This window comes from Equus caballus, chromosome 1 (assembly GCF_041296265.1).
Source record: "Equus caballus isolate H_3958 breed thoroughbred chromosome 1, TB-T2T, whole genome shotgun sequence".
NCBI lineage: Eukaryota > Metazoa > Chordata > Mammalia > Perissodactyla > Equidae > Equus > Equus caballus.
In genome coordinates, this window is record NC_091684.1 from 141,533,320 (window position 1) to 141,560,469 (window position 27,150).

The 27,150-nt window shown below is 38.8% G+C and overlaps 1 protein-coding gene across 50 annotated transcripts in view; it reads left to right on the forward strand.

The window, feature by feature from the left end:
* HERC1 (HECT and RLD domain containing E3 ubiquitin protein ligase family member 1) overlaps positions 1-27,150 on the forward strand; it is a 204,183-nt gene that overhangs the window by 128,270 nt on the left and 48,763 nt on the right. For 29 of the 50 annotated variants that reach the window (XM_070234926.1, XM_070235108.1, XM_070235114.1 and 26 more), the window contains 10 exons: positions 341-580; positions 953-1,036; positions 2,796-3,316; positions 5,178-5,953; positions 15,103-15,301; positions 17,239-17,399; positions 23,083-23,199; positions 23,418-23,646; positions 24,942-25,066; positions 26,065-26,285. In XM_070234926.1, the coding sequence (XP_070091027.1) occupies positions 341-580; positions 953-1,036; positions 2,796-3,316; positions 5,178-5,953; positions 15,103-15,301; positions 17,239-17,399; positions 23,083-23,199; positions 23,418-23,646; positions 24,942-25,066; positions 26,065-26,285 (2,673 nt within the window). The remainder of the gene's footprint in view (positions 1-340; positions 581-952; positions 1,037-2,795; positions 3,317-5,177; positions 5,954-15,102; positions 15,302-17,238; positions 17,400-23,082; positions 23,200-23,417; positions 23,647-24,941; positions 25,067-26,064; positions 26,286-27,150) is intronic. The other 21 variants (XM_070235161.1, XM_070235180.1, XM_070235159.1 and 18 more) reach the window with 3 other exon arrangements.

Genomic DNA, 27,150 nt, shown 5'->3' on the forward strand with positions numbered 1-27,150 from the left:
ATGTAAAGAATGGAAGCTTTCTATTAATAGTTTTCTGGACTAGACTCACTTCTTCAGCTTCTTAATTAAGATGTAAGCTAAAATGATTTTTTTAAGTAAGTACTCAGAGGTTATTCTAAATGTTCTACAAGGTAAAGATTAAATTTGTTGTAAAATCTTTACAAAATAATGAAATTATTTCATTTGTATGTCATTTTCACTAGGCTGCAAATAAACTTATCATGTTCCCACAAATGCATACATATTATTTATAAACATATTCTCAGGTATTGGTTTATGCAGTTAATAGTATAGAAACAGGTCTTTTGACTATTAGTGAACATTACCACTTTCATTTTAGTTTTACATTGTGAAGGAAAACAGAGGTAATGAAGGCACGTGTGTTGGAGTTTCTCGCTGGCCAGTACATGACTTTAACCACCGTACTACCTCGGATATGTGGCTCTATCGGGCCTACAGTGGTAACCTTTATCACAATGGAGAACAGACTCTGACGTTGTCCAGCTTTACTCAAGGAGACTTCATTACCTGCGTGTTAGACATGGAAGCCAGGACCATTTCCTTTGGGAAAAATGGAGAGGTACTGAAACTCATTCACAAGCACTGCATGTTTTTTTGTTTTTATTTACACTCAACTCGGTTATTCAAGTGCTAGTCATTCAGTTTATAAATTATCCACTCTTCTCTGCTTTTTCTCTAATATGTTTGGTTCTTACAGTATTTATCAGTGCCAAACAAGCAACAGAAAGATAGTAAGATTGTTGAAACAGATGAACAAATTTGCATCGTTTATTCTTTGTGGAATTTCCTTGGTTAGCAAGGTTAATTGAGATTTGGCTCTAGTAACTTTTGTTCTGTATCATGAGTTTTGAATTTTAATGTGATTGGATATTATCAGTTCTTAAAAATATGTTCATTTCCTTTTATTTTCATCACCTCTGCCATACTATAGGAACCTAAATTAGCTTTTGAAGATGTGGATGCAGCAGAGTTGTACCCGTGTGTAATGTTCTATAGTAGCAACCCGGGGGAGAAGGTAATAAAACCTCAAGCTTTTATACTTAAGTATAAAGGATATTTGTCATTTTTTATTAATATTTGTGAGCATCATACAAAGTTTATAAATGTAATAAGCTATTTCTGTCACTAAAAGTACCTGCTCAGGTAATTGACTCTTTTAGAAGGAGGTTAGATTACTTTTAGAAATTGTCTTGACTCTTTATGAAGGTGCTATTTGATATTCTGTCAATTTGAATATAGTCACTTTTCAAACATATGTACAATTATGAGAATTCTAGGAAATAGGGATAATCTGATTTGTTGGCCATTATGCATATGAGAGAAAAAACTAGAAATAACTTTAAATGTAATCAGATACCATTAGCTGAATAATAGAAGTTCCAGGTGTGATAAGGAAGCTGTCTTTCATTCATTCAGCTGAAGGGGTTCTTAGACCTTGTAGACGGTGTAAATTTGAACCTTAAACCTTCAGCAGGACAGGATTAAAGAGATACCTTCGCACTAAATTTTTTTTTTCTCCTCATCTAAAACCCAGGCAGAGACAGACTTCTTCGTGGTCTCCCTGTGCAGATGGGTGGATTTGTTTTCTACCCCATCCTTTCACTTGAGGATGTAGTGCAGCATAGGTCTGGTCTCCAGAATTGCTAGTTATTTTTTAGTAGAAAGTTTTCATGTTATCTCATATATAATATTTCTATAATGGAATTGCTGAACTTGGTAAATCCTAACCATGAAAGTTACCTTTTATTCTGTGTTTCTAAGTATATTTTAAAATTTTTCAAGGAAGTATATTTCAGGCTAGCTGTTCACGAGAGAGGGGAACTGCTTCTTGAACAGGTGGTCAACGAAACTGAACTGGAGCTGAAGTAAAGAGGCAGCAGCTGCTGTCATCCCTTTCCCTGATGACACTCTTGCAGCCCAAAATAGGTTCTGCTTTGTTCTAGTTAGAATGATGGCCTATTGCTCCCCAAGATCTGTGAACCTTGAAGGAGTTCATTCAATCTTAGACTATGTGTTAATCAATTTATTCTGCCCAGAAGCCTCTTCTGATAAGTTTCAGGATCTCTGATAAAAACAATACTAATAATAGTTAACAGTTTTTGAACATTTACTGTGTGTCTGGTGCTGTGCTAATAAGCACTTTATATGCATTGTCTCATTTAATCTTTAAAATGACCGTAAGAAACAGATACTATTATATTAGTGCCATTTTTTCAGATGAATGAACTGAGGTTTAGTGAGATTAAATAGTTTCCCAAGATTATGCAAAGTTAAGATTTGAACCCAAGTCTTGCTCTTCTTTTAATCTCTGTGTCTTTTTTGAAATGTGTGTCCAGATTGGGAATATCTCAATTATCTAGATTTATGATTTTATGCTTGTGTCCCTTGAGCAGTATAAGATGGTCCCAGGGCTCATTATTATTCTGGAGTCCTGAGGATGAGAGTGAATAGATTCTCAAGGCTTCTTTTTGGACTAAATTGAGTCAGTCACATATACTTTGGTCTATATCCATCTGTCGAGTGGCCACAGCAGGTCTGATACTCACAGGCCACAAGAAGTTTAAATGACAGGGCAGCTTATTTCAGAGGACCTACTGCTACTAACTTCAGTAGATCTGTAGTATTTGCTCGCTCCTTACTGGGGACCGGTGGTATAATACACATGTATTAGGACACCAGACACTAATTCAACATGAGATTACATGTGCTAGAATATAGTGACTAATAGTTTGAGAACTATTAAAAATAGTTTGTTACCCTCTTTTGTTTTATAGGTGAAAATTTGTGATATGCAGATGCGTGGCACACCACGAGACTTACTTCCGGGAGACCCCATTTGTAGTCCAGTAGCAGCAGTGCTGGCAGAGGCCACTATTCAGCTTATCCGTATCCTTCACCGAACAGACCGTTGGACTTACTGCATTAACAAAAAAATGATGGAAAGGCTGCACAAAATTAAGATATGTATTAAAGAGTCAGGTCAGAAGCTAAAGAAAAGCCGCTCGGTTCAAAGCCGAGAGGAAAATGAAATGAGAGAGGAGAAGGAGAGCAAAGAGGAAGAGAAAGGTAAACATAATAGACATGGCCTTGCTGACCTCTCAGAGCCGCAGCTGAGGACCCTTTGCATAGAGGTGTGGCCTGTGCTGGCAGTGATAGGAGGAGTTGATGCTGGTCTTAGAGTTGGAGGTCGGTGTGTTCACAAGCAAACTGGGCGCCATGCCACGCTGCTGGGAGTGGTCAAAGAGGGCAGCACGTCTGCCAAAGTCCAATGGGATGAAGCAGAAATTACCATCAGGTATGATCTGTTGAGTTACACTTTTAGCAAACGAGTATGTATTGGTGAAATGGGCCATTGCCTATGGACAGTGAGTAATTATGTATTTCGCGTGAGCTGCCAGTTAACTTTTTAAAATAATGTTTTTCATACAGCTGGGTATGAGTACTGTGATTTCATAAAGGAATATTTCTCAAACCTGTGTTCCTTGGAATTCTAGTGGTTTGTAAAACATGCAGTTTTTTGGTTTGTTTTGTGAAGAAATGGTAAGCTCACTAGTTTAGGTTTAATTGGGCTCCTTCTTTGTATTTTTCATTTGGCTCCCTGCTTTTTGATCATTTCCATTACACACTGGAATAGAAAAATGCCAACCAGCAGATGTCAGTTACTTTCTTGTAGGAGGGCTTTGAATGTAGGACAGAAACATTTGAGTGACAAAAATTAGGTTTTGGATTATCTATGATTTTCAGTATTCTTGCTTTTTTTTTTTAAGGACATATTTCTGTCCCCTCAGTGTGCAACATTTTGGATAGACGTGAAGTTTACATTTATTTGACACAAGCTGTACTTAAAAGCATTTAGTTGTGTTTATAATTAGATAGGATTTGTGTGAAATAGAAACTTCATATTTTTAAAAGGAAATATGTCAAGTATCTCCCTCAATAAGAGGATTCACTTATCTAATGATTCCTCATAATTGTATCATTTGAAAATATGGATTTATTGATGATATTATTTAACTTTATTATATTGCCTAAAGTGATTACTTTATAGTGTTAATATGACATGGGGCAATATCTAAAACAGTGGTTCTTAAGTATTTTTTGGAGGCAGTTCTGTTTTAGAATCTAACTGTAGCTATGGATCCTCTCAGCTGAAAAACACACCTACATAAGATTACCCACAATTTCAGGAGTTAATGGACTCTACCTCCCCCTACTCCATCAAATGAAGAAACCAATGCAAATTTTACAGTGTTACATGAAATACCTATGTTTTCTTTTATTCTTTGCCTTGTTTCAGGAGGGATTTATGATGCCTTATTGAGATGCATACAATATGGCAAAATAAATATATTATAAATTAAAGCAAATAAGAAAAATGAGGCAAAGGGAAAAATAAGGTTAGGAAGGTTAAGCTAGAACCAAGATTTAGGTTAGTAAAACAAATGTATGCCACCAAACTTTGTATACTTGGTAAAGCTTTCTGTTGCATTTTGTATAATTATAACATTTTTAATAAGGAAGTTCTTGCCAAATATCAGGAAACATATGATCATAGTTTTAATTAAACTATGAATTAGAAGCATTAATTAGAGACTACTAGTTTTTCTAATGAAACCAGTTCTTCCCTGGAATGGATTATAAATGACCATTATTCACATAATAAACTAGATTTATTGTACGAACTTTCCAAATAGCTCATATCAGGGATTGGCAAACTACATTTTGTCCACCTCCTGCTATTGTAGTAGACAAAGTCATACAGCCACACCCATTCATTTAAGTATATCAATGGCTGCTTTCACACTGGTGGCAGGGCTGAAAGGTTGCAACAGAGACCGTGTGGCCTGCAAGGTATAAAATATTTGGTATTCGGCTCTTTACAGAATTTTTGCTAATTCTTAGCTTACATTATATAATAATGAATATTCTTATTTGAAAGCGTATGCACATCTCATTGCTTTTGCATTTAACATCACATCTCCCCATTTTCTCATAATAGACTCATTTTTCTGTTTGCAATGACTTCTCTAGTTTGTGTAAATTATTCTCTGTACTCTGTACATGATGCATCTTATTTTGTCTACATTATCTTCTGTACTTTCCTCCTGTCTATCCCTCACTTGGTTCTTCCTGTGTCATTCTGATCTTTATTAAAGCTTCCCAACTTTTTGGTCGCCTAGTGATACTCCGTTGTATAATCTGGAACCCTGTGAACCACTGCCTTTTGATGTGGCGCGATTCCGAGGCCTGACGGCTTCTGTGTTGCTGGACCTCACGTATCTGACTGGCATTCACGAGGACATGGGTAAACAGAGCACCAAGCGACATGAAAAGAAACACCGACATGAGTCTGAAGAGAAAGGGGATGTTGAGCAGAAAACCGAGAGTGAATCTGCTTTAGATATGCGAACAGGCTTAACATCTGATGATGTCAAAAGTCAGGGTACCACAAGCTCCAAGTCAGAAAACGAAATAGCTTCGTTTTCTGTAGATCCAACACTGCCAGGTGTGGAATCGCTACATCAAATAACAGAAGGAAAAAGAAAAAATCATGAACACTTGTCTAAAAACCATGACATAGCCCAGTCAGAAATGAGAGCAGTCCAACTGTCCTATCTCTACCTCGGTGCTATGAAATCACTTAGTGCTCTTCTTGGCTGTAGTAAATATGCTGAGCTCTTGCTGATACCAAAAGTTCTGGCTGAAAATGGCCACAACTCAGACTGTGCAAGCTCTCCAGTTGTTCATGAAGATGTGGAGATGCGTGCAGCCCTACAGTTCTTGATGCGACACATGGTGAAGCGAGCAGTCATGCGGTCACCCATAAAGAGAGCATTGGGATTAGCCGATCTGGAACGAGCTCAAGCCATGATTTATAAATTAGTGGTCCACGGGCTTTTGGAAGACCAGTTTGGGAGCAAAATTAAGCAAGGTATGTTCTCAGATTTTTTTGCTTTTGTGCTGAAATTATTTATATAATTATTATTTATAATAATTTTAAAATTATTTATAATTTGAAATTATTTGTAATTGTCAGAAATTCTATATAGTCATGTGCCGCATAACAGTGTTTCAGTCAATGGCGGACTGCGTGTATGACGGTGGTCCCATAAGATTGGTACCACATAGCTTAGGTGTGTAATAGGCTATACCATCTGGCTTTGCGTAAATACACTCTCATGTTCACACAGTGAGAGAATCGCCTGACAACACATTTCTCAGAACATGTCTCCATCATTAAGAGACACATGACTGTATTCTGTAAATGATTTATAAAAATGTTTTTTGGTCAAAGCAAGTTTCAGATTGTTTTTCCTTTGCAAGGCAAACAGTTTTTTATATATATATATTAATAATCATCTGTCTACCTGTAATTTTCTATTTTAAACCTATACAAGCATTAGAACTTAATAATTATTACTACATTTTGTAAACCAGAAATTTGACTCATGCTATGAAAGGTACTCAAGTATTTTTTTCTGTTCATTGTCTTGTTTTATTGCTCAAATATTGATTGATCTGATTGAAAATACATATTATTCTGATAACTTTTCAGAGACATTGTAAAGTACTACTTTCATAGACTCTATATTCTTTGTAAAAAACTTTGTTTTCTCTTTTATCCTCACCTTTGGGGATAATATGAATTCTCAGATAAAAATGAGATTCATTAAGTAAATGTTTACTGAGTGCCTACTACGTGCCAGGTACTCTTCTAGGTTCTGGGGAGTCAGCAGTGAACAAAGCAAAGTCCCTTGCCTTCATGGAGCCTCCATTCTTTTTTACTTCCTTCCCTTCCGCTTCCTCCTTCCTTTCCTTTTCCCTTACTCAACTCCGTCCTTTCTTAGTTTTGACAGTAAATAGGCAGAGAGAGGTACATGGTGCATATAAATAGGAGTGTTAAGATCATGATGATTATGAAGGCCATTTAGCAAACCTAATAGAGTTGGCTATCTTTGTAGCTACTGCTATCTTGATTATGTTTACTCATAGGCTCTCTTACAGATAAGAAAAAATTATGAATACTTTGTAAGCTCTTCAACATTGTAACTAATTTTTTTTTCTTTTGAATCTTAGGAGTTGTTTATTTTGTGAGACACTGTCCTTTTTAGAGCATGTAGTTTCTATGTTTTTGTTATTCTTGTATTTGCATGTCTTCATCTTTATGTTTAAAGATTAAAGATAAGCATTAAAATCAAAGTGCCAAGGAAACACAGTTTTAATGCTCAGGTATCTTTAGAGAACCTCTTGTCAAATCTTAAAAACAAATGTGAGACTTTTGTTTTCAAGAAAACTTTCTTCTCTAAAAAAATGGGGACTTGTTACATTATTGTCTGTAGAGTCTATAGTAACGAGTACAGTAGTGAATATAAGGATGTGTATGTCTAAGAACATTTTTTTCTGTAAATCTCTCCTAGAAATTGATACTTATGAAATATATTTAGAAGCTTTCCAAGTTAAAAGTTGAAAGTTTTCCAGTCCAGTGTCACTTTGTCACTTTTGAAAAAACAAATCCTTACTGTTTTCTTTTTTTTTTTTTTAATTAATGTTATGATAGATTACAACCTTGTGAGATTTCAGTTGTACATTTTTGTTAGTCATGTTGTGGGTACACCACTTCCCCCATTGTGCCCTCCCTCCACCCCCCCCCCCTTTTCCCTGGTAACCACCGATCAGATCTCCTTATCAATATACTAACTTCCACCTATGAGTGGAGTCATATAGAGTTCGTCTTTCTCTGACTGGCTTATTTCGCTTAACATAATACCCTCGAGGTCCATCCACGTTGCTGTGAATGGGCCAATTTTGTCTTTTTTTATGGCTGAGTAGTATTCCATTGTGTATATATACCACATCTTCTTTATCCAATCATCAGTTTCTGGGCATGTAGGTTGGTTCCACGTCTTGGCTATTGTAAATAATGCTGCGATGAACATAGGGGTGCAACGGACTCTTGAGATTTCTGATTTCAGGTTCTTAGGATAGATACCCAGTAATGGGATGGCTGGGTCATAGGGTATTTCTATTTTTAACTTTTTGAGAAATCTCCATACTGTTTTCCATAGTGGCTGTACCAGTTTGCATTCCCACCAACAGTGTATGAGGGTTCCTTTTTCTCCACAACCTCTCCAACATTTGTCGCTCTTGGTTTTGGATGTTTTAACGGGTGTAAGGTGATATCTTAGTGTAGTTTTGATTTGCATTTCCCTGATGATTAGGGATGATGAACATCTTTTCATGTGTCTATTGGCCATATTCATATCTTCTTTTGAGAAATGTCTGTTCATGTCCTCTGCCCATTTTTTGATCGGGTTGTTTGTTTTTTTGTTGTTAAGCAGTGTGAGTTCTTTGTATATTATGGAGATTAACCCTTTGTCGGATAAGTGGCTTGTGAATATTTTTTCCCAATTAGTGAGCTGTTTTTTTGTTTCAATCCTGTTTTCCCTTGCCTTGAAGAAGCTCTTTAGTCTGATGAAGTCCCATTTGTTTATTCTTTCTATTGTTTCCCTCAACTGAGGAGTTATAGTGTCCGAAAAGATTCTTTTGAAACTGATGTCAAAGAGTGTACTGCCTATATTCTCTTCCAAAAGACTTATTGTCTCAGGCCTAATCTTTAGGTCTTTGATCCATTTTGAGTTTATTTTGGTGTGTGGTGAAAAAGAATGGTCAATTTTCAATCTTTTGCATGTGGCTGTCCAGTTTTCCCAGCACCATTTGTTGAAGAGACTTTCTTTTCTCCATTGTAGGCCCTCTGCTCCTTTGTCGAAGATTAGCTGTCCATAGATGTGTGGTTTTATCTCTGGGCTTTCAATTCTGTTCCATTGATCTGTGGACCTGTTTTTGTACCAGTACCATGCTGTTTTGGTCACTGTAGCTTTGTAGTATGTTTTGAAATCGGGGATTGTGATTCCGCCGGCTTTGTTTTTCTTGCTCAGGATTGCTTTAGCAATTCGCGGTCTTTTGTTGCCCCATATGAATTTTAGGATTGTTTGTTCAATTTCTGTGAAGAATGTTCTTGGGATTCTGATTGGGATAGCATTGAATCTGTAGATTGCTTTAGGTAGTATGGACATTTTAACTATGTTTATTCTTCCAATCCATGTGCAAGGAATGTCTTTCCATCTCTTTATGTCATCGTCAATTTCTTTCAAGAAAGTCTTGTAGTTTTCATTGTATAGATCCTTCACTTCCTTGGTTAAGTTTATCCCAAGGTATTTTATTCTTTTCGTTGCGATTGTGAATGGGATTGAGTTCTTGAGTTCTTTTTCTGTTAGTTCATTGTTAGTGTATAGAAATGCTACTGATTTATGCACGTTAATTTTATACCCTGCTACTTTGCTGTAGTTGTTGATTATTTCTAATAGTTTTTCTATGGATTCTTTGGGGTTTTCTATATATAAGATCATGTCATCTGCAAACAGCAAGAGTTTTACTTCTTTGTTACCTATTTGGATTCCTTTTATTTCTTTTTCCTGCCGAATTGCTCTGGCCAGCACCTCCAGTACTATGTTGAATAGGAGTGGTGAAAGTGGGCACCCTTGTCTTGTTCCTGTCCTCAGAGGGATGGCTTTCAGTTTTTGTCCACTGAGTATGATGTTGGCTGTGGGTCTGTCATATATGGCCTTTATTATGTTGAGGTACTTTCCTTCTATACCCATTTTATTGAGGGTTTTTATCATAAATGGGTGTTGGATCTTGTCAAATGCTTTCTCTGCATCTATTGAGATGATCATGTGGTTTTTGTTTTTCATTTTGTTGATGTAGTGTATCACGTTGATTGACTTGCGGATGTTGAACCATCCCTGTGTCCCTGGTATAAATCCCACTTGATCATGGTGTATAATCTTTTTGATGTATTGCTGTATTCGGTTTGCCAAAATTTTGTTGAGGATTTTTGCATCTATGTTCATCAGTGATATTGGCCTGTAGTTCTCCTTCTTTGTGTTGTCCTTGTCAGGTTTGGGGATCAGAGTGATGTTGGCTTCATAGAATGTGTTAGGGAGTACTCCATCTTTCTCAATTTTCTGGAACAGTTTGAGAAGAATAGGTATTAAGTCTTCTTTGAATATTTGGTAGAATTCTCCAGAGAAGCCGTCCGGTCCTGGACTCTTATTTTTGGGGAGGTTTTTGATTACCGTTTCTATTTCCTTACTTGTTATTGGCCTATTCAGATTCTCCATTTCTTCCTGATTCAGTTTGGGGAGATTGTAGGAGTCTAGGAATTTGTCCATTTCTTCCAGGTTCTTCAATTTGTTGGCATATAGCTTTTCATAGTATTCTCTTATGATCTGTTGTATTTCATTGGTATCTGTTGTGATTTCTCCTCTCTCGTTCCTAATTTTATTTATTTGCGATTTCTCTCTTCTTTTCTTGGTGAGTCTGGCTAAAGGTTTGTCAATTTTGTTAATTCTTTCGAAGAACCAACTCTTTGTTTCATTGAGCCTTTCTATTGTCTTTTTTGTTTCAATATCGTTTATTTCTGCTCTTATTTTTATTTTTTCCCTCCTTCTACTGACTCTGGGCTTTGTTTGCTCTTCTTTTTCTAGTTCTGTTAGGTGTCGTTTGAGGTTGCTTATGTGAGGTTTTTCTTGTTTAGTGAGGTGAGCCTGTATTGCGATGAATTTCCCTCTTAGGACTGCTTTTGCTGCATCCCAAATGATTTGGTATGTCATGTTCTCATTTTCATTTGTCTCCAGATAATATTTGATTTCTTCTTTAATTTCCTCAATGATCCATTGTTTGTTCAGAAGCGTGTTGTTTAGTCTCCACATTTTTGCACCTTTCTCTGCTTTTTTCTTGTAGTTGATTTCTAGTTTCATAGCATTATGATCAGAAAAGATGCTTGATATTATTTCAACTCTCTTGTATTTATTGATGTTTGCTTTGTTTCCCAAAATATGGTCAATCCTTGAGAATGTTCCATGTGCACTTGAGAAGAATGTGTAACCTGCTGTTTTTGGATGAAGTGTTCTATATATATCTATTAAGTCCATCTGGTCTAATTTTTCATTTAATTCTATTATTTCCTTGTTGATTTTCTGTCTGGATGTTCTGTCCATTGGTGTTAATGGTGTGTTGAGGTCCCCTACTATTATTGTATTGTTGTTGATGTCTTCTTTTAGTTCTATTAAGAGTTGCTTTACAAATTTTGGTGCTCCTGTGTTGGTTGCGTATATATTTATGTGTTATGTCTTCTTGGTGGAGAGTCCCTTTTATCATTATATACTGTCCCTCTTTGTCTTTCTTTATCTGTTTTGCTTTGAAATCTACCTTGTCTGATATTAGTATAGCGGCACCTGCTTTCTTTTGTTCATTATTAGCTTGGAGTATTGTTCTCCATCCCTTCACTCTGAGTCTGTGTTTGTCTTTGGGGCTGAGGTGTGTTTCCTGGAGGCAGCATATTGTTGGGTCTTGTTCTTTGGTCCATCCTGCCACTCTGTGTCTTTTGATTGGGGAGTTCAATCCATTTACATTTAGAGTGATTATTGAGATGTGGGGGCCTACCACTACCATTTTGTGTCTTGTTTTGCAGTTTTCTTCAATTTCCTTTGTTTCTCTTCCCATGGTTTAATCTGTTCTGATGAAGAGCTGCTACTCTCTGTTGTTGTCCTTCTACTTATCTCCTCTGCTCTTGGTTTTGTAGCCCCTTTCCTTTTTTGGATTTTTCAGGAATGAGGGTTTTCCTGAGGATTTCCTGAAGAGGAGGTTTTGTGGCAATGAACTCCCTTAATTTTTGTTTATCTGGGAAAGTTTTTAGTTCTCCATCGTATTTGAAGGATATTTGCACTGGGTAGAGAATTCTCAGCTGTAGATTTTTGTCCTTCAGATTTTTGAATATATCATTCCACTCTCTTCTATCCTGTAAAGTTTCTGCTGAGAAATCTGCTGATAGCCTGATGGGGGTTCCTTTGTAGGTTAGTTTCTTTTGCCTGGCTGTCCTTAGTATTTTCTCCTCGTCGTTGACTTTTGCTAGCTTCACTACTATATGCCGTGGAGTTGGTCTTCTTGCGTTGATAAAGTTTGGAGATCTATTGGCTTCTGTCACCTGAAGATCCATCTCTCTCACCAGATTTGGGAAGTTCTCAGCCATTATTTCTTTGAATAGGCTTTCTGCCCCTTTCTCCTTCTCTTCTCCCTCTGGTATACCTATAATCCTTACGTTGCATCTCCTAATTGTGTCTGATAATTCTCGGAGAGTTTCTTCATTTCTTTTTAGTCTTACTTCTCTCTCCTCCTCTGCCTGCAGCAATTCTATATTGCCATCTTCCAAATTGCTAATTCTTCCCTCCATATTATCGGCCCTACTGTTCAGTGCATCTAGATTTTTCTTAATCTCCTCTATTGTGTTCTTCATTTCCAATATTTCTGTTTGGTTCTTCTTTATCGTATCAAACTCTTTTGTGACATAGCTCCTGAACTCGTTGAGTTGTCGGTCAGAATTCTCTCTTAACTCAGTGAGTATTTTAATGATGGCTGTTTTGAAGTCATCATCATTTAGGTTATATATCTCATTTTCTTTGGGATTGTTTTCTGTGTATTTGTTATCTTCCTTCTGTTCTGGAGATTTAATGTATTTTTTCATATTGCTTGATGTTGTTGATTTGTGCCTCTGCATAGAGATAGAGTTTAGTTGCTCCTTTCACTTGTTTCTGCTGCTGCGGTGGGGGAGCAGCTGTTTATATTGCACCAACCAGGAACCCTATCCACAGTTGCTAACTGGGCCTGGGCCCCTCCTCGTAGTCACAGTGGTCCTTTGGATTCCCTCCTCTGCTGTGGGGGCCGTCACAGGGGGGCTTCAGGCTGCTGGTGCCTACTGTTGCAGCCCACCTAGACGTGCTCCTTCCTGGGGGTCTGCAACGGTGTTATGGGCTTTTCCAGCGGCCAGGGGTAGGATCACTTATATTTGTTGCTCCATCACTGTCGGCACCCACAAAATCTCACTTGTCCACTATGGGTCGCAGGAGAGCTATTGGCATCTTCTACAGTCTGTGGTTAGTTCACCTAGCTATGCTACTTTTGTCCCGGGGTCTTCCAGCCTTGTGGCTGCTGGATGGGTGCTTTCTACTAGTGCTGTGCAGAGGCTTTCCCTGAGGCTGCTGTGAGCCTGTAGGGTTTCCCCCTAGGCTACGGAGCTGGGTCGCTGGAACTCCACCCTGCCCCAGTCCTGTTCCCCAGGAACTCGGGGAGCCCTTTGCCCTGTCTTGGGGGATAGCCAGAGATCCTGATTTCAGTGGTAGCTGGTCAGCTTCTGCCCTGCCTGATATTCTCCTCTCCGGGACCCTCCTGGTGTTGTGGATGCTGGGAGTGGCCCCTCAGCTAATAGCAGACAGAGAGTTTTGTCTGCTGCCCAGGCAGAACTCTGGAGCTTCCCCTCCGGGCTGCAGAGCTGGCCTCTGGAGCTTCACCCAGCCCCAGTCCTCTCTGAGATCTCCGAGATCTCCAGCAATCCCTAGCCCCACGGGGCAGGCAATGGCAGCTGGGGGTCACCTCGCCCTCTGGGATTCTCTCTGGGACTTTCCTGGAGTTGTGAATGCTGGGCGTGGCCCCTCCACTAATGGCAGACAAAGAGTTTTGTCTGCTGCCCAGGCGGAACTCTGGAGCTTCCCCTCCGGGGCGCAGAGCGGGCCTCTGGAGCTTCACCCAGCCCCAGTCCTCTCCAAGATCTCCGGCAATCCCTAGCCCCACGGGGCGGGCAGTGGCAGCTGGGGGTCGCCCCCCCCTCTGGGGTTCTCTCCGGGACTTTCCTGGAGTTGTCAATGCTGGGCGTGGCCCCTCCACTAATGGCAGACAGAGAGTTTTGTCTGCGGCCTGGGTAGAACTCTGGAGCTTCACCCAGACCCAGCCCTCTCCGAGATCTCCGGCAATCCCTAGTCCCACGGGGCGGGCAACGGCAGCTGGGGGTCACCCCGCCCTCTGGGGTTCTCTCCGGGACTTTCCCGGAGTTGTGAATGCTAGGCGTGGCCCCTCCGCTAATGGCAGACAGAGAGTTTTGTCTGCTGCCCGGGCGGAACTCTGGAGCTTCCCCTCCGGGGCGCAGAGCCGGTCTCTGGAGCTTCACCCAGCCCCAGTCCACTCCGAGATCTCCGGCAATCCTTAGCCCCACAGGGCGGGCAACGGCAGCTGGAGGTCACCTCGCCCTCTGGGATTCTCTCCGGGACTTTCCCGGAGTTGTGAATGCTGGGCGTGGCCCCTCTGCTAATGGCAGACAGAGAGTTTTGTCTGCGGCCTGGGCAGAACTCTGGAGCTTCACCCAGCCCCAGTCCTCTCCGAGATCTCCGAGATCTCTGGCAATCCCTAGCCCCACGGGGCGGGCAACGGCAGCTGGGGGTCGCTCCACCCTCTGGGATTCTCTCCGGGACTTTCCCGGAGTTGTGGATGCTGGGTGTGGCCCCTCCGCTAATGGCAGACAGAGAGTTTTGTCTGCTGCCCGGGCGGAACTCTGGCGCTTCCCCTCCGGGGCGCGGAGTCAGCCTCTGGAGCTTCACCCAGCCCCAGTCCGCTCCAAGATCTCCGGCAATCCCTAGCCCCACTGTGCAGGCAGTGGCAGCCGGGGGACCTCCGTACCCTCAGCGATTCTCTCTGGGACCCTCCGGGTGCCGTGAACACTAGGTGGGATCTCCCTGCCAATGGCGGGGAGAGACTCTCCCCGCGGGCTCAGGTGTGTAACTCTAGAGTTTCCCTCTGCGTTTAGGAGTAATTGCAGGGGGTCTAGGTAGGGTTCTGGTCACCTGTTTCCACCGTCGCTCCTCTGTTGTGTGCTCGCTCCTGCCGTAGATGTGTGTTGATCTTCTGGGGGCGTCCGTTGGAAGAAAGCTGCTTGCGGGTACTAGGCTGTTCGGTCGGGGTCGGAGAGTTTTCACCTATTTCCACATCCTCCCGGAGGAAAGTCCGTCCGCCTTCCGATGTATAGTCGCGTGGGTCTCTCAGACGTCCTCAGATGCTGTCTGGATATCCTTTGTTAAGTGATAAGTGTCCAAATAATTGTAGACTCGAAGGGGGAGAGACAAAGAGGACTACTCACGGTGCCATCTTGGATCTCAATCTCCTTACTGCTTTCTTAACCTTTACCTTGGTTTACAGAGATCGATCAACAAGCTGAAGAAAGTGACCAAGCCCAGCAGGCACAGACGCCGGTTACCACTAGCCCATCAGCCTCGAGCACAACTTCCTTCATGAGCAGCTCCCTGGAGGACACCACAACTGCCACTACTCCAGTCACTGACACGGAGACGGTGCCTGCATCCGAGTCCCCAGGAGTGATGCCGCTTAGTCTTCTCAGGTAGGGAAGTGGATCTTTAACGTCTGCTATATTGATGCCTGTGGTTCTCAACACATGATTGTTCTCTTATGAAGAACGTGCCCAACTAAATCAAGACATTCTAGAGCTAGAAGGAACCTAAGAGATCATATAGTCAAACCTATTTTACTGAAGTTGGAAATGTCCCTTATAGGTTTAATAACTTGCCCAAAGTCTCACAGCCAGTTAGTGGTGGTCCCAGATCTAATCAGCTGTGCCACTGCACTGACTCAGGTACTCCAGCACTTTTCTCTCCTTATAATGATTTCTTTGAGGGGGAGAAAGGGGCTATACTTTTGAATATTTTTTTCCTCACAAAGTAAGTATTTTGTATTTTGAATATTAGAGCCTCAAGAAAGAGCTTATCTCCATGAAAATAATTTTCTCCTTCAGATTATTTCCCTTTTAAGCATAATCCCTTAATTATACTTTTATTCTTGTTATAAGATCAAAGTAGTCTACTTTTCAAATGAAAGAGCTTGTTTTGTGATGCTTCTTCAACCAAGTCTTATTTTAGTAGGTTTGTAAATTCCAAATAATGTTTTAGGTTTTGGAGCCGGCCTGGTGGCGTAGCGATTAAGTTTGCACCTTCTGCTTTGGTGGCCCAGGGTTCGCTGGTTGAGATCCCGGGTTTGGACCTATGCACCGCTTATCAAGCCATGCTGTGGCAGGCATCCCACATATAAAGTAGAGGAAGATGGGCACAGATATTAGCTCAGGGCCAGTCTTCCTCAGCAAAAAGAGGAGGATTGATGGTGGATTAGCTCAGGGCTAATCTTCCTTAAAAAAAATTAAAAAAAAACAAAAAAACAAAAAAACATCCCCTGCCTCTTACCTCTCTCATTTAAGTAACACAGTTCCAGGAGGTGCTTCTGTTCAAGAAAGGAGGAAGAGAGGAATAATAGGATATTCTAATACGGTTTTTAATTTCTCTGAGAATTACAGAATTCAAAGCATCCGCAGAGGATCAATAACTCTGTGACTCCTTGTTGCCTTTCAAGGTTTGTAGCATAGGTGTGGGATTCAGTGGTAAAATAATGCTCTTTTACTCCCAGAGGCATTCACCAGAACTTGCAACTGCTCCTTTCTTCTCAGTCTTTGTTTCCCTGCTGTTGGCTGGGACTATATTAGAGCTGCAATTGTCTCTGCCTGGCTGAAGATCACTTAACATGAGAAAATCAGGGAACAACTGCCCCCTGTGTGATTACCATCATATCATAGTTATTTGACTGAATAGACAGTGCTTTTTTGATGCTTAAAAAGTTGTTGTTAATTCTCTTCGACAAATCTAAAGAGTGGTCAGTGAGGATCTTCCTGGACTTTATTCTTTAGTCAATGTCTGCCTTCTCAGCCTGAGAGGGACTACCTCTCCTGTACCTTTCCCCCTCTAAACAGCTGGCATACCATTTATATTCTATTTTTTAGTTGTACTGGCAGTTATCTTTTCTTTCCATAACTTACCTATAGACCTTACTCTGAATCCATGTGAATAATTTCATGGCTACCTAGTCAATTTATATTTGAAGTAACTGTAAATTACCTATCTGTAAAAGTCTTCTTTATTGTCTTAATTACTATATGCCTACCAAAATACTCCTGTCATCTTGGTATGATAGTAGAAGGAAAGCTTCATGAAGGCAGGGCTTTTAAAAATATTTTTGTTAATTGGTGTATTTCATCCACCTGCTATGTTGCTGGTATTTTGCTGAACAAATGATAAGGTATTATTACTTTTACAGTAAAAGCATCCTATGAGATAATGATTTTTAATACTTGTGGAGTCTTTCTCCCCTTCCCCCAAGTAAACTATAGCTAACTTATATAGTTTTCCAGATTGCATATTCTTCTATAAGAAAATTGTGATGTATATATTATTTTCTAATTGGGTTTTTATGTTAACCACTGTTATTTTCTTAAAGGCAAATGTTCTCTAGTTACCCAACTACTACTGTACTTCCCACACGTCGTGCACAGACTCCTCCAATATCATCGTTACCAACCTCTCCCTCTGATGAAGTAGGGAGGAGGCAAAGCTTAACTTCTCCTGATTCCCAATCAGCAAGGCCAGCTAACCGTACAGGTGCGTGTGCTATCATGCGCTACACCCAAACCTCTTGGCATTCCAGATGTGTGGGACTTTATTATGTGGGCATTATGTTTTGTCTTCATTGCAGGTAAAACCATGATTTTAATTAAGGGGGATCTGCCCCATCAAACTGAGCTGTCTTCTCTATTTTGAAGCTGTGGATTGAATTATGACTATTTGGGAGAGAAATAATGTACTGTACATCAGTCATATTAGACTTTTCTAATAGAGGCATTTTTAGTGCTATGAATTTTCCCTGTAAACATTGCTTTTGCTACAACCAACACATTTTGAAATGCTGTGTTTTCATTTTCATTCATTTTAAAGTACTTTCTAATTTAGCATTGATACCTTCTTTGACATGGGTTGTTTAGAAGTATGTTATTTTGTTTCCAAATATTTGGAGATTTTCCAGATGTCTTTCTATTATTGATTTCTAATTAATTTTATTGTCACCGGAGAACATATCTTGTATAATTTGAATTCATTTAAATTTATTGAGACTTGTCTTATGGCCCATAATATGGTCTATTTTGATAAGTATTCCATGTGCACTTGGAAAAAATATGTATTGTGCTATTGTTGAGTAGAGTGTTCTATAAATTGTTGGTTAGATCAAGTTGGTTGATAATGTTGTCCAAGTCTTCTTTGTCTGATTTTCTTTTACTGATTTTTGGTCTATTTATTCTATCAATTATTGAGAGAGTGGTATTGAAATCTGTATTTCCCCTTTCGTTTATCAGTTTTTGTTTCATATATTTTAAAGCTCTCTCCTTAGGTCCATAAACATTTAAGATTCTTATATCTTCTTAATGAATTGACTTCTTTATCATTATGAAATGACTTTCTTTTATCCCTGGTAATATTCTTTGCCCTTAAATCTGCTTTATCTGGTGTAACTGTAGCCACTTCTGATTTTTTAAAAAATTAGTGTTAGGATGGTATATCTTCTCCCAACATTTTATCTTTAATTTATTTGTGTCTTTATATTTGAAGTGGGTTTCTTAAAGGCAGCCTATAGTTGGGTCTTGCTTTCTTAACTCAACCTGATATTCTCTGCCTTTTAATTGGGGTGTGGAGACCATTTACGTTTAATGTGGTTATTGGTATCTTGATTTAAATCTACCATCTTTCTTTCATCTCATCTCTCCTTTGTTCCCTTTTTTCTACCTTTTTTGGATTAAATGAGTATTTTTTATGTTTCTATTTTATCTCCTTTGTTGCTTAGTAGCTATACTTTGTATTGTATTTTTAGAGATTACTTTCAGGTTTATAGTATACATCTTTAATTATCATGGTCTACCTTCAAGTAATGTTATAACGCTTCATGTATAGTAAAAGAATCTAACAACAGTATGCTTTCATTTCCCCTTTCTCAGCCTTTGTACTTTTATTGTTTAACTTCTACTAACTGTTTAACTATACTTCTAACATTTAACTTCTACATATGTTATAAAGCCCCATACTACACTGTTATTATTTTTGCCGTAAACAGCCAGTTGTCTTTTAAAGAGATTTAAAAACTAAAGTGTATATTTTATATTTACCCATATATTTACCAGTTTTGAGATTCTTTGTTCCTTTATGTAGTTCCAGATTTCCATCTTGTGTTATTTCCTTCTGCTTGAAAGACTTCCTGTAATATTTCTTGCAGTGGTCTGCTGGTGATGAATTCTTTTGGTGCTTGTGTGTCTGAAAGAGTCTGTTTTACTTTAACTTTTGAAAAATATTTTCACTGAGTGTAGAATTCTAGATTACAGTTTTTTCTTTCAGTACTTCAAGATGTTGCTCTACTGTCTTCTGGCTTGTGTTGTTTCTAATGATATGTCTTCTGTCATTCTAATCTTGATGTAGTATGCCTTTTTCTATGACTGCTTTTAAGATTGTCCTGTTTATCACTGGGCTTAAGCACTTTGATTATGATCTGCCCTAGTGTAATTTTCTCATGTTTTTTGTGCTTGGGGTTTTTTGTGCTTCTTGGATCTCTGGGCTTATAGCTGTCATTAAATTCAGATATTTTTCGTCTGTTATTTTTTCAGATGTTTTTCTGTGCCAGTCCTCCATTTCAGTGTCTCTAGTTACATGCATATTAGGCCACTTGAGGTTGTCCCACAGATCACTGATGCTCTCTCTCTCTGTCTTTTTTTTTTTTTTTTGAGTCTTTTTTCTATTTGTGTTTCATTTTGGATAGTTTTTATTTGTTGTGTCTTCTGGTCATTAATTTTCTCCTGCAGTTTTTAATGTGCTCTTAATCCCATCCAGTGTATTTTTTCCTTCAGATATTGTAGTTTTCACCTCTAGAAGTTCAATGTAGTTCTTTTAAAAAAATCTTTCACGTCTTTTAACATGTTCAGTCTTTCCTCTACCTTATCAAATAGATAGAATAACAGTCAATTCTCACTATTAGAATAGTTATGTTCTGTAAAGTCACTGTGAACACTGAATTAGCGAAAACTGAACCATTGTTCCTAGGGAAAATACAGGGCTACGTTTCTGTGAGCTCTTTTGGTCACCTTTTGTCCACTGATCAATATGTAATCTTGTTTTGTCTGTCTTTCTATTTAAAGACACCATATTTAATGTATATTGTTGACTCATTAGCATTGAACTCATGGCCAGGAGCACCATAACTCATGCCTGAATGAAGCTTATCTGACATGTATATTTTCTCCGTAAGACATTACAACCTTCTTGTATTTAGAAACACTAGACAGCATTTTAGCACTACACTTAGGGGCCATTTTAAACAGTGAAATCACCAACAAAAAAGCACAAAAATGCAGAAAAACATGTCACTAAATGACTGTGAAAAGAACACTTGTTTACAGTCTGAGACCTGAAACAACGTGGGGCATCACCTTGTTCAGCCTCAGCTGGGAACAAATGGATGAGGACACTGAAATTTTTTGTCACTGTGCATGTGAATGACTGTGAAAACACCATGGTATTGATTTTGGACTTACAAATTAATTTTACTGAGTAGATGAATTTGTAAATATGGAATTCACAAATAAGGAGGATCAACTCTGTTTATAATACCTATTTTGATATCCTTCTCTACTTAATTTATCATCTATCTCATTTCTGGGTCTGTTTCTATTGACTAATTTTTCTCTTCATGTTGAGTTGTATTTTCTTGTTTCTTTGCATGTTTGGTAATTTTTTATTGGATACTAGACATTGTGAATTTTACCTTGTTGAGTGCTGGGTATTTTATATTTCTTTAAATATATTTTACCTTTGTTCTAGGATACATTAAGTTACTTGGAAAGAGTTTGATTCTTTCAAGGCTTCTTTTTAGGCTTTGCTAGGTGAGACCAGGACAGCTTTAGTTTGGGGCTAATTTTTCACCACCACTGAACCAGTACCTTTCTTAGTATTCTGTTCAATGCCTTATGTATTACGAAGTTTTTTCATTCTGGCTTGTGGTAATGCAAACTCTTCTTAACCCTGTGTGAGCTCCAAGAATTGTTCTGCCTGCCCCTTCTTGGTGATTCTTTCCCTAGCTTTGGATAGTTGCTTTATTAGCATCAGCTGAAGACTTGAGGTGACAAGAAGGACATTTTTGTTTTTTTTCTGTGCAACTTCCTTCTTTTTATATAGCTCTCTCCTTTTTGGTATTCTACCTTTTAATTCTAGCCACTTTGAATTCTCTACCCTGTCTCCTCAGTTCAGAGAGACCACAGAGTTTAGCTTGAATTTACCTCCCTTAACTGCAGCTTGGAAATTCTCTCCAGGTAATACACGAGGCAGTTGTACACCTCGCCTCATTTCATTCTCTTCTCTCAGGGATCATTCTCCTACACTGCCTTTTGTCCAGTGTCTGCAGACTATTGTTTGATATATTTTGTCTGTTTTTCAGTTGTTTAAGGTGAGGGTAAATTCAGTCTCAGTTACTCCATCATGGCTAGAAGCAGAAGTCCAGCAGACATAACAAGACTATTACTACCATAGCAGTCGTGGCCTCTTTTAAGCAAAAATGAGAGTTATAGTCCTCCCTCCCTCCCTTCTTCTTTCCCTCTTTCCCCACTACCTAATTCAATCAAAAGTCATTAAGTGGAGTCAAGCTAGAGTGGCATTCCTGCCAGCAGGGTTTGGGAGGTGGGTGGCATGGTGGCCCAGAGTGGGCTGTCAGAGCCAGATTGGGGTGAGGAATGCTCCTTATATGTGTGGGAGTGGACTGGCATAGAGTATTGGAGTCCAAGTGGGGTGAGAAAATGTCCACATGGCCCAGCACAAGGTGTCAGAGTCATGCAGGGTGAGGAAGGCCCCTTCTAGCACTATCTATTGAGAGGGTCTGGGAGCAGTGATGCTTCAGTAGCAATAAACAGACCTAGTGCCAAGATCCTGTTTTCTAAATAGCATTCTCTACTAAAAAGAACTCCAGTTTCCTGGTAAATGGCTAATTTTAGGGTGAAGTATGAGAAAAGCCTGGAACAGCTTGTGCCAGAAAGTGGTAAAGTGCTCAGAGAATGATGGGCACATGCCTCAAAGATATAGAAACCAGATTGAAGGGGCTTCCACTGGCCAAATCTGGGAGGTTTGAGGCATCAAAATAAACGATCATAATTATGCTAACAGATAATAACCCATGAATACAATAAGAATCTATAACCCATACTAATGGAGAAAGGAGAAGCTTTGCTTTAGAGTGGAGTACCAGCTGGTGAATCTGAAAGTGGTGATGGACTTAGAAAACCATCTTTGTCAACCATCATAATAATAATTAATTCAATAAACATAAATGGATGCTAGTGAGTAAAACTATGATGAGGAATGGGGTATTTACATATTCTCATAGTTCCTCCCCACAAATACTTAGTAATTACACAGGTAAAAAAAGAGTATCTTTACAGTGGAGAAACCTTGCAGATACCAGCTTAACGCAAATAATCAAAGTTAATATCACTAGTAATGAGACAAATTGAAATCATGTACCATCTAATAGAATGCAGCAAGAAGAAGGCAGCATCAGTTTTGTGGTACTCGTGCCAAAAAGCACAACCTGAATCTAATCATGAGGAAACAATCAGACAAACTCAAATTGAGGGACATTCTACCATCTAACTGGCCTGTAATCTTCAAAGTACCCAAGTGATTGAAGGATGCTGAAGAGACATGAAAACTAAATGCAAAGATGATCCTGGATTGGATCCTTTGCTGTAAAAAATATTATGAAGACTTTTGGTGAAACTAAAATGGGATCTGGATTAGATGGTGACATTATTCATTTCCTGACTTTGATGGTTGTGTTGTGGTTAAGCAGGAGAATGCCCTTATTTGTAGGAGTTAACGTTAGTGTCTTCAGGGGAGATGGAGCATCGTGTCTGCTACTTACTCTCCAGTGATTTGTGGGTAGAAGAATTCTTTGTACTATTCTTGCAAATTTCTTTTCAGTTTGAAATTTTTTATAAGTAGGAAACTATTTCAAAATGAGAAAACGTTTTAAAATTTTTCAGCAGGCTTATTTTGTGTTAGCAGTTTTATGAAAAACCTTTAAAAGTTGTAACAAATTTAATCACATTTAGTTATACATTTAGTGAATTCTTAGCAGGGTAAAATTTCATTAAATTTCGACAGTATTAGGAAATTGAGGACTTAGGGTCACTATAAGAACACTTTTTGCTCATGGTTTCTAGTGATATATAGGTCTTTATTTCTCTTTCTTTTGTCTCAGCCTTGTCAGACCCAAGCAGTAGACTTTCAACTTCTCCTCCTCCTCCAGCAATTGCAGTACCCTTGCTGGAAATGGGGTTCTCTCTCCGACAGATTGCCAAAGCCATGGAAGCCACAGGTAGGATAAGTTTTTATATATCAATATATGCAGATATGAGAGGCCCAGTCTTGTTAAGGACAATGTATTTTTTAAGAGGTCATAAAATGCTTGGTAAGATTTTTAACACCAGAGTTAGTTACAGTGACATCATAGAGACACTCTTTAAAACTGAAAGCATGAATAACTAATTATTTTGCCTGAAGTCAGTATCAGACTTTTTTGTTTTCCCTCGTCAGGTGCTCGAGGAGAGGCTGATGCCCAGAACATCACTGTCCTTGCCATGTGGATGATAGAGCACCCTGGGCATGAGGATGAGGAGGAGCCCCAGTCAGGCAGCACAGCAGACTCAAGGCATGGAGCAGCTGTAGGCAGTGGTGGGAAGTCAAATGATCCCTGTTATTTGCAATCACCAGGAGACATACCATCAGCTGATGCTGCTGAAATGGAGGAAGGCTTTAGTGAAAGGTGACCTCCAATTTCCATATTTTTGTTCCGTATGTTTTAAATGGTATCCCCCAAGAGCCCCATTTATTTGCCTGCGTAGATGCTTCTAATGGTGTGTCAAGTTAATAACTAAACATATGTGAAAAGGTGGACATTTCAGTTACAAGTTTATGTTTCCATGAAGGGTAAAAATGACATGACAAGTTTTGACTTGAATGGATGTTTTCACGGAAAGAAGGAAATAATTCTTAGATAAAATTGAGCTGAAAAGAGGAAACAAAATTAAAACAAGTTTGTTCTAAAATAAACATGCTGATAAAATAATTTTATCTCATTTAGTGATATAAATAGAATTCTCATTTTAATATTAGAAATTGGTTTAATTAATACATTTGATAGGGGCCGGCCTGGTGGCGCAGCGATTAAGTGCGCACATTCCACTTTGGCAGCCTGGGGTTTGCTGGTTCGGATCCCGGGTGAGGACATGGTACCACTTGGCAAGCCATGCTGTGGCAGGCATCCCGCATATAAAGTAGAGGAAGATGGGCATGGATGTTAGCTCAGGGCCAGTCTTCCTCAGTAAAAAGAGGAGGATTGGCAGCAGATGTTAGCTCAGGGCTAATCTTCTTCTTCAAAAAAAATACGTTTGATAGAAATGGGTTTTTAAATCTTTTGTCTCAATGTAGATTTGTATTTTCATCTCTTCTGTGGTTTTCACTATCTAGTACAATTTGCCTCTTTTTTAAGTTGTAAAAAGAATTCTATGATAGTACCTAGCCTAAAATGAGATGAAATAAAATATTCTACAATTCTTGCTAAAATCTTCCCCCTTCAGCACTTCTTATGAGTTTAACCTTCATTTTTTCATTTTAGCCCATGAAGTCACATGGTTACCAAGGCTTGTATCTTATGTAATATACAGACTTTTTCTGACAAGCTCAGTGACTATTTTTATAATTTATTTTGAAATATGTTTACCCTAGGCAAGAATTCACAATCATTTCAAATTTTCAGTATTTAAGTATTTAGGATTTAGTTAAGTCCATTGATCTCATTTGAATTTGGACATGCATTAAGCATCATTTCATTGGTGGCATAATTCAAAATGAGATAAAATTATTGCTCAGGGCAATATGAAATATTTATCACTTAGGAGCTTTACCAGGAACAAAAGATATGTTTCAAAGTTTTATTGTAAACATATTTTATTCTTGTAATATTTGGAGGAAAAAACCACCACAAGCAAGCTCGCACCTATGCTTTCTATTCGTGATGGTTTTTAAAAATTTGTATTGCTTTCAAACTTGCATTTGTAGCCCTGATAATCTGGATCATACAGAGAATGCAGCTTCTGGAAGTGGACCACCAGCTAGGGGTCGCTCAGCAGTAACAAGAAGGCACAAGTTTGATTTAGCTGCTCGCACGTTGCTCGCAAGAGCAGGTAATTATATGTTTCACATCCTTCTCTTGGTGAAAGTATCATGTAGTTAATTTTTTTTTATATTTCAGAGTCAATGTAAAAGCAACATTAAAGAAGATGTAAACTAATGATACTAAGTACTCAGTTCCTCCACATTAACAGAGCAACTATTTACGTATTACTTTCTGCACATTTACATAATTGAAATCACAGCATACATTCACAGATTTATTTTTAAGTTCCCTCTGGGTGCAGAAGGTTATACTAGTCACTTGTAGGTATTGTTAAGTTTTGTAAATGCTCTCTCTGCCCTCAAGCAACTTTTAATTTAAGAAGTTAAAGGTGCATATTTAAAACTTAATGTCAGTGGTGAGAAGGAGCTGAAAAGAGCGCTGTGCCAAAGACATAGGCTTTTCTGATGTACCCTGTGGACCTTAGGGCTTCACTGCTAGGTAAGGCCCTAGATAAGCAAAAATAAATTCCCTTGTTACATTAGTAAATACTTTTAGGATTATATTCTGGGCATGTGAAGTATAAGTTATAGGGAACATATTTTCCATACTAAAAACCAGAATATATGATTTTTCAAAACAGAGTTTGATCCTTAAAATATTAAAACATAAATAATGATTCAATAATTTATGGGAACAGAGAGAAATTGAGACTGTCCTAGAAAATATAGAATGTATACTTAATATACAATGAAAGGAATTGATTTTTTAAAAAATAAGCCTAAAAGAATAGTAACAGCCCTAGTTTTTTGAGTATATAACAAACATTATGAAGTATTTTACATGATTATGTCATTTAAACCTATCAACAGCCCCTCAAGGTATGAGTGCTATTATCCTCATTTTATAGAAGAGGAAACATGTGATAGGTAAAATTTTATGTTTATGGTCTGGAATCCAGTAAGTCAGCTGAGATACTCACCTGCATGTATGGCAGTTAAGAACTGGTGAAATAATCAAAATTATTTTATACATACAAATGAAATGCCTTTTTTGTTTTGTTCTGAGCGGGGTTATACCGCTCTGTGCAGGCCCACAGGAATCAAAGTCGGAGAGAAGGAATATCTTTGCAGCAAGACCCAGGGCCGTTGTATGACTTTAATTTAGATGAGGAATTGGAAATTGATCTTGATGATGAAGCGATGGAAGCTATGTTTGGACAAGACCTGACCAGTGACAATGATATTCTGGGAATGTGGATCCCAGAGGTACTGGATTGGCCTACCTGGGTGTGTGTGACTGCAGCGGGGGCTGCTCTGACTTATTTTCCTGCCCTCCTGTTCATACAGCTTACTAACAGCAGCCTTGCCTAGAGTTGTAACACTCTTAAAGTCTTACATCTCATCCTAAAGTTTGGGGCTCTAACGCTTGAGGTTACTTTGTTACCTACAAACTAAGACAACTAAGTCTCTCTTGTTGCTTGCTCTGTGCGATTTTATTGCTTCTCTCCCCAGACTAGATGAATAGAGCCATATTGTGGTAATATTTGATTCTAACATCAAAGATAGATTACAAAACAGGCATCAGGTCCCAGTCAACTCTGCTGGGTATATAACGTGGCTGCGCTGCTCACCTTGCTATCTGAATGCATGCTCTTCTCCTTCATAGGTTCCATTTAATCACTGTACTGCCTCATTCTAGGAAACAGTGACGCCCAAATCTTGTAAATACCTCCATCCAGGGGCAGGGTACATGGTGGGTTTGTATGTTTATGTTGTTTAGCATTATGCTTTTGTGGCAGGGAGACTGAGAAGTTCAGAGGTATAAGTCCTACAGGAAAGAGCATTTACTATATTAAGTTAATAAGAGAAATGAATCTTAATGACTTCTTAGAAATTCAGAAAATAAATACGCATGTTATGACCAGGGAAAAAGTAGTTTTTATTAGAGGGATTTAAAAAAAATCATTTGAGATGGGGCAGATTGTCATTTTTATTAACTCTTCTCAGTAGGATAGTCAGTTACTTTTATTGTAACTTGTTAGAATGAGGAAGGGCAAAGAACACCTTCAGATTGTGTGACCTGAATTCTGATTTGAAAGAAATTTGTTTTTTAGCATTAATGAACATCTTTCAAATATTCCAGCATATGTAA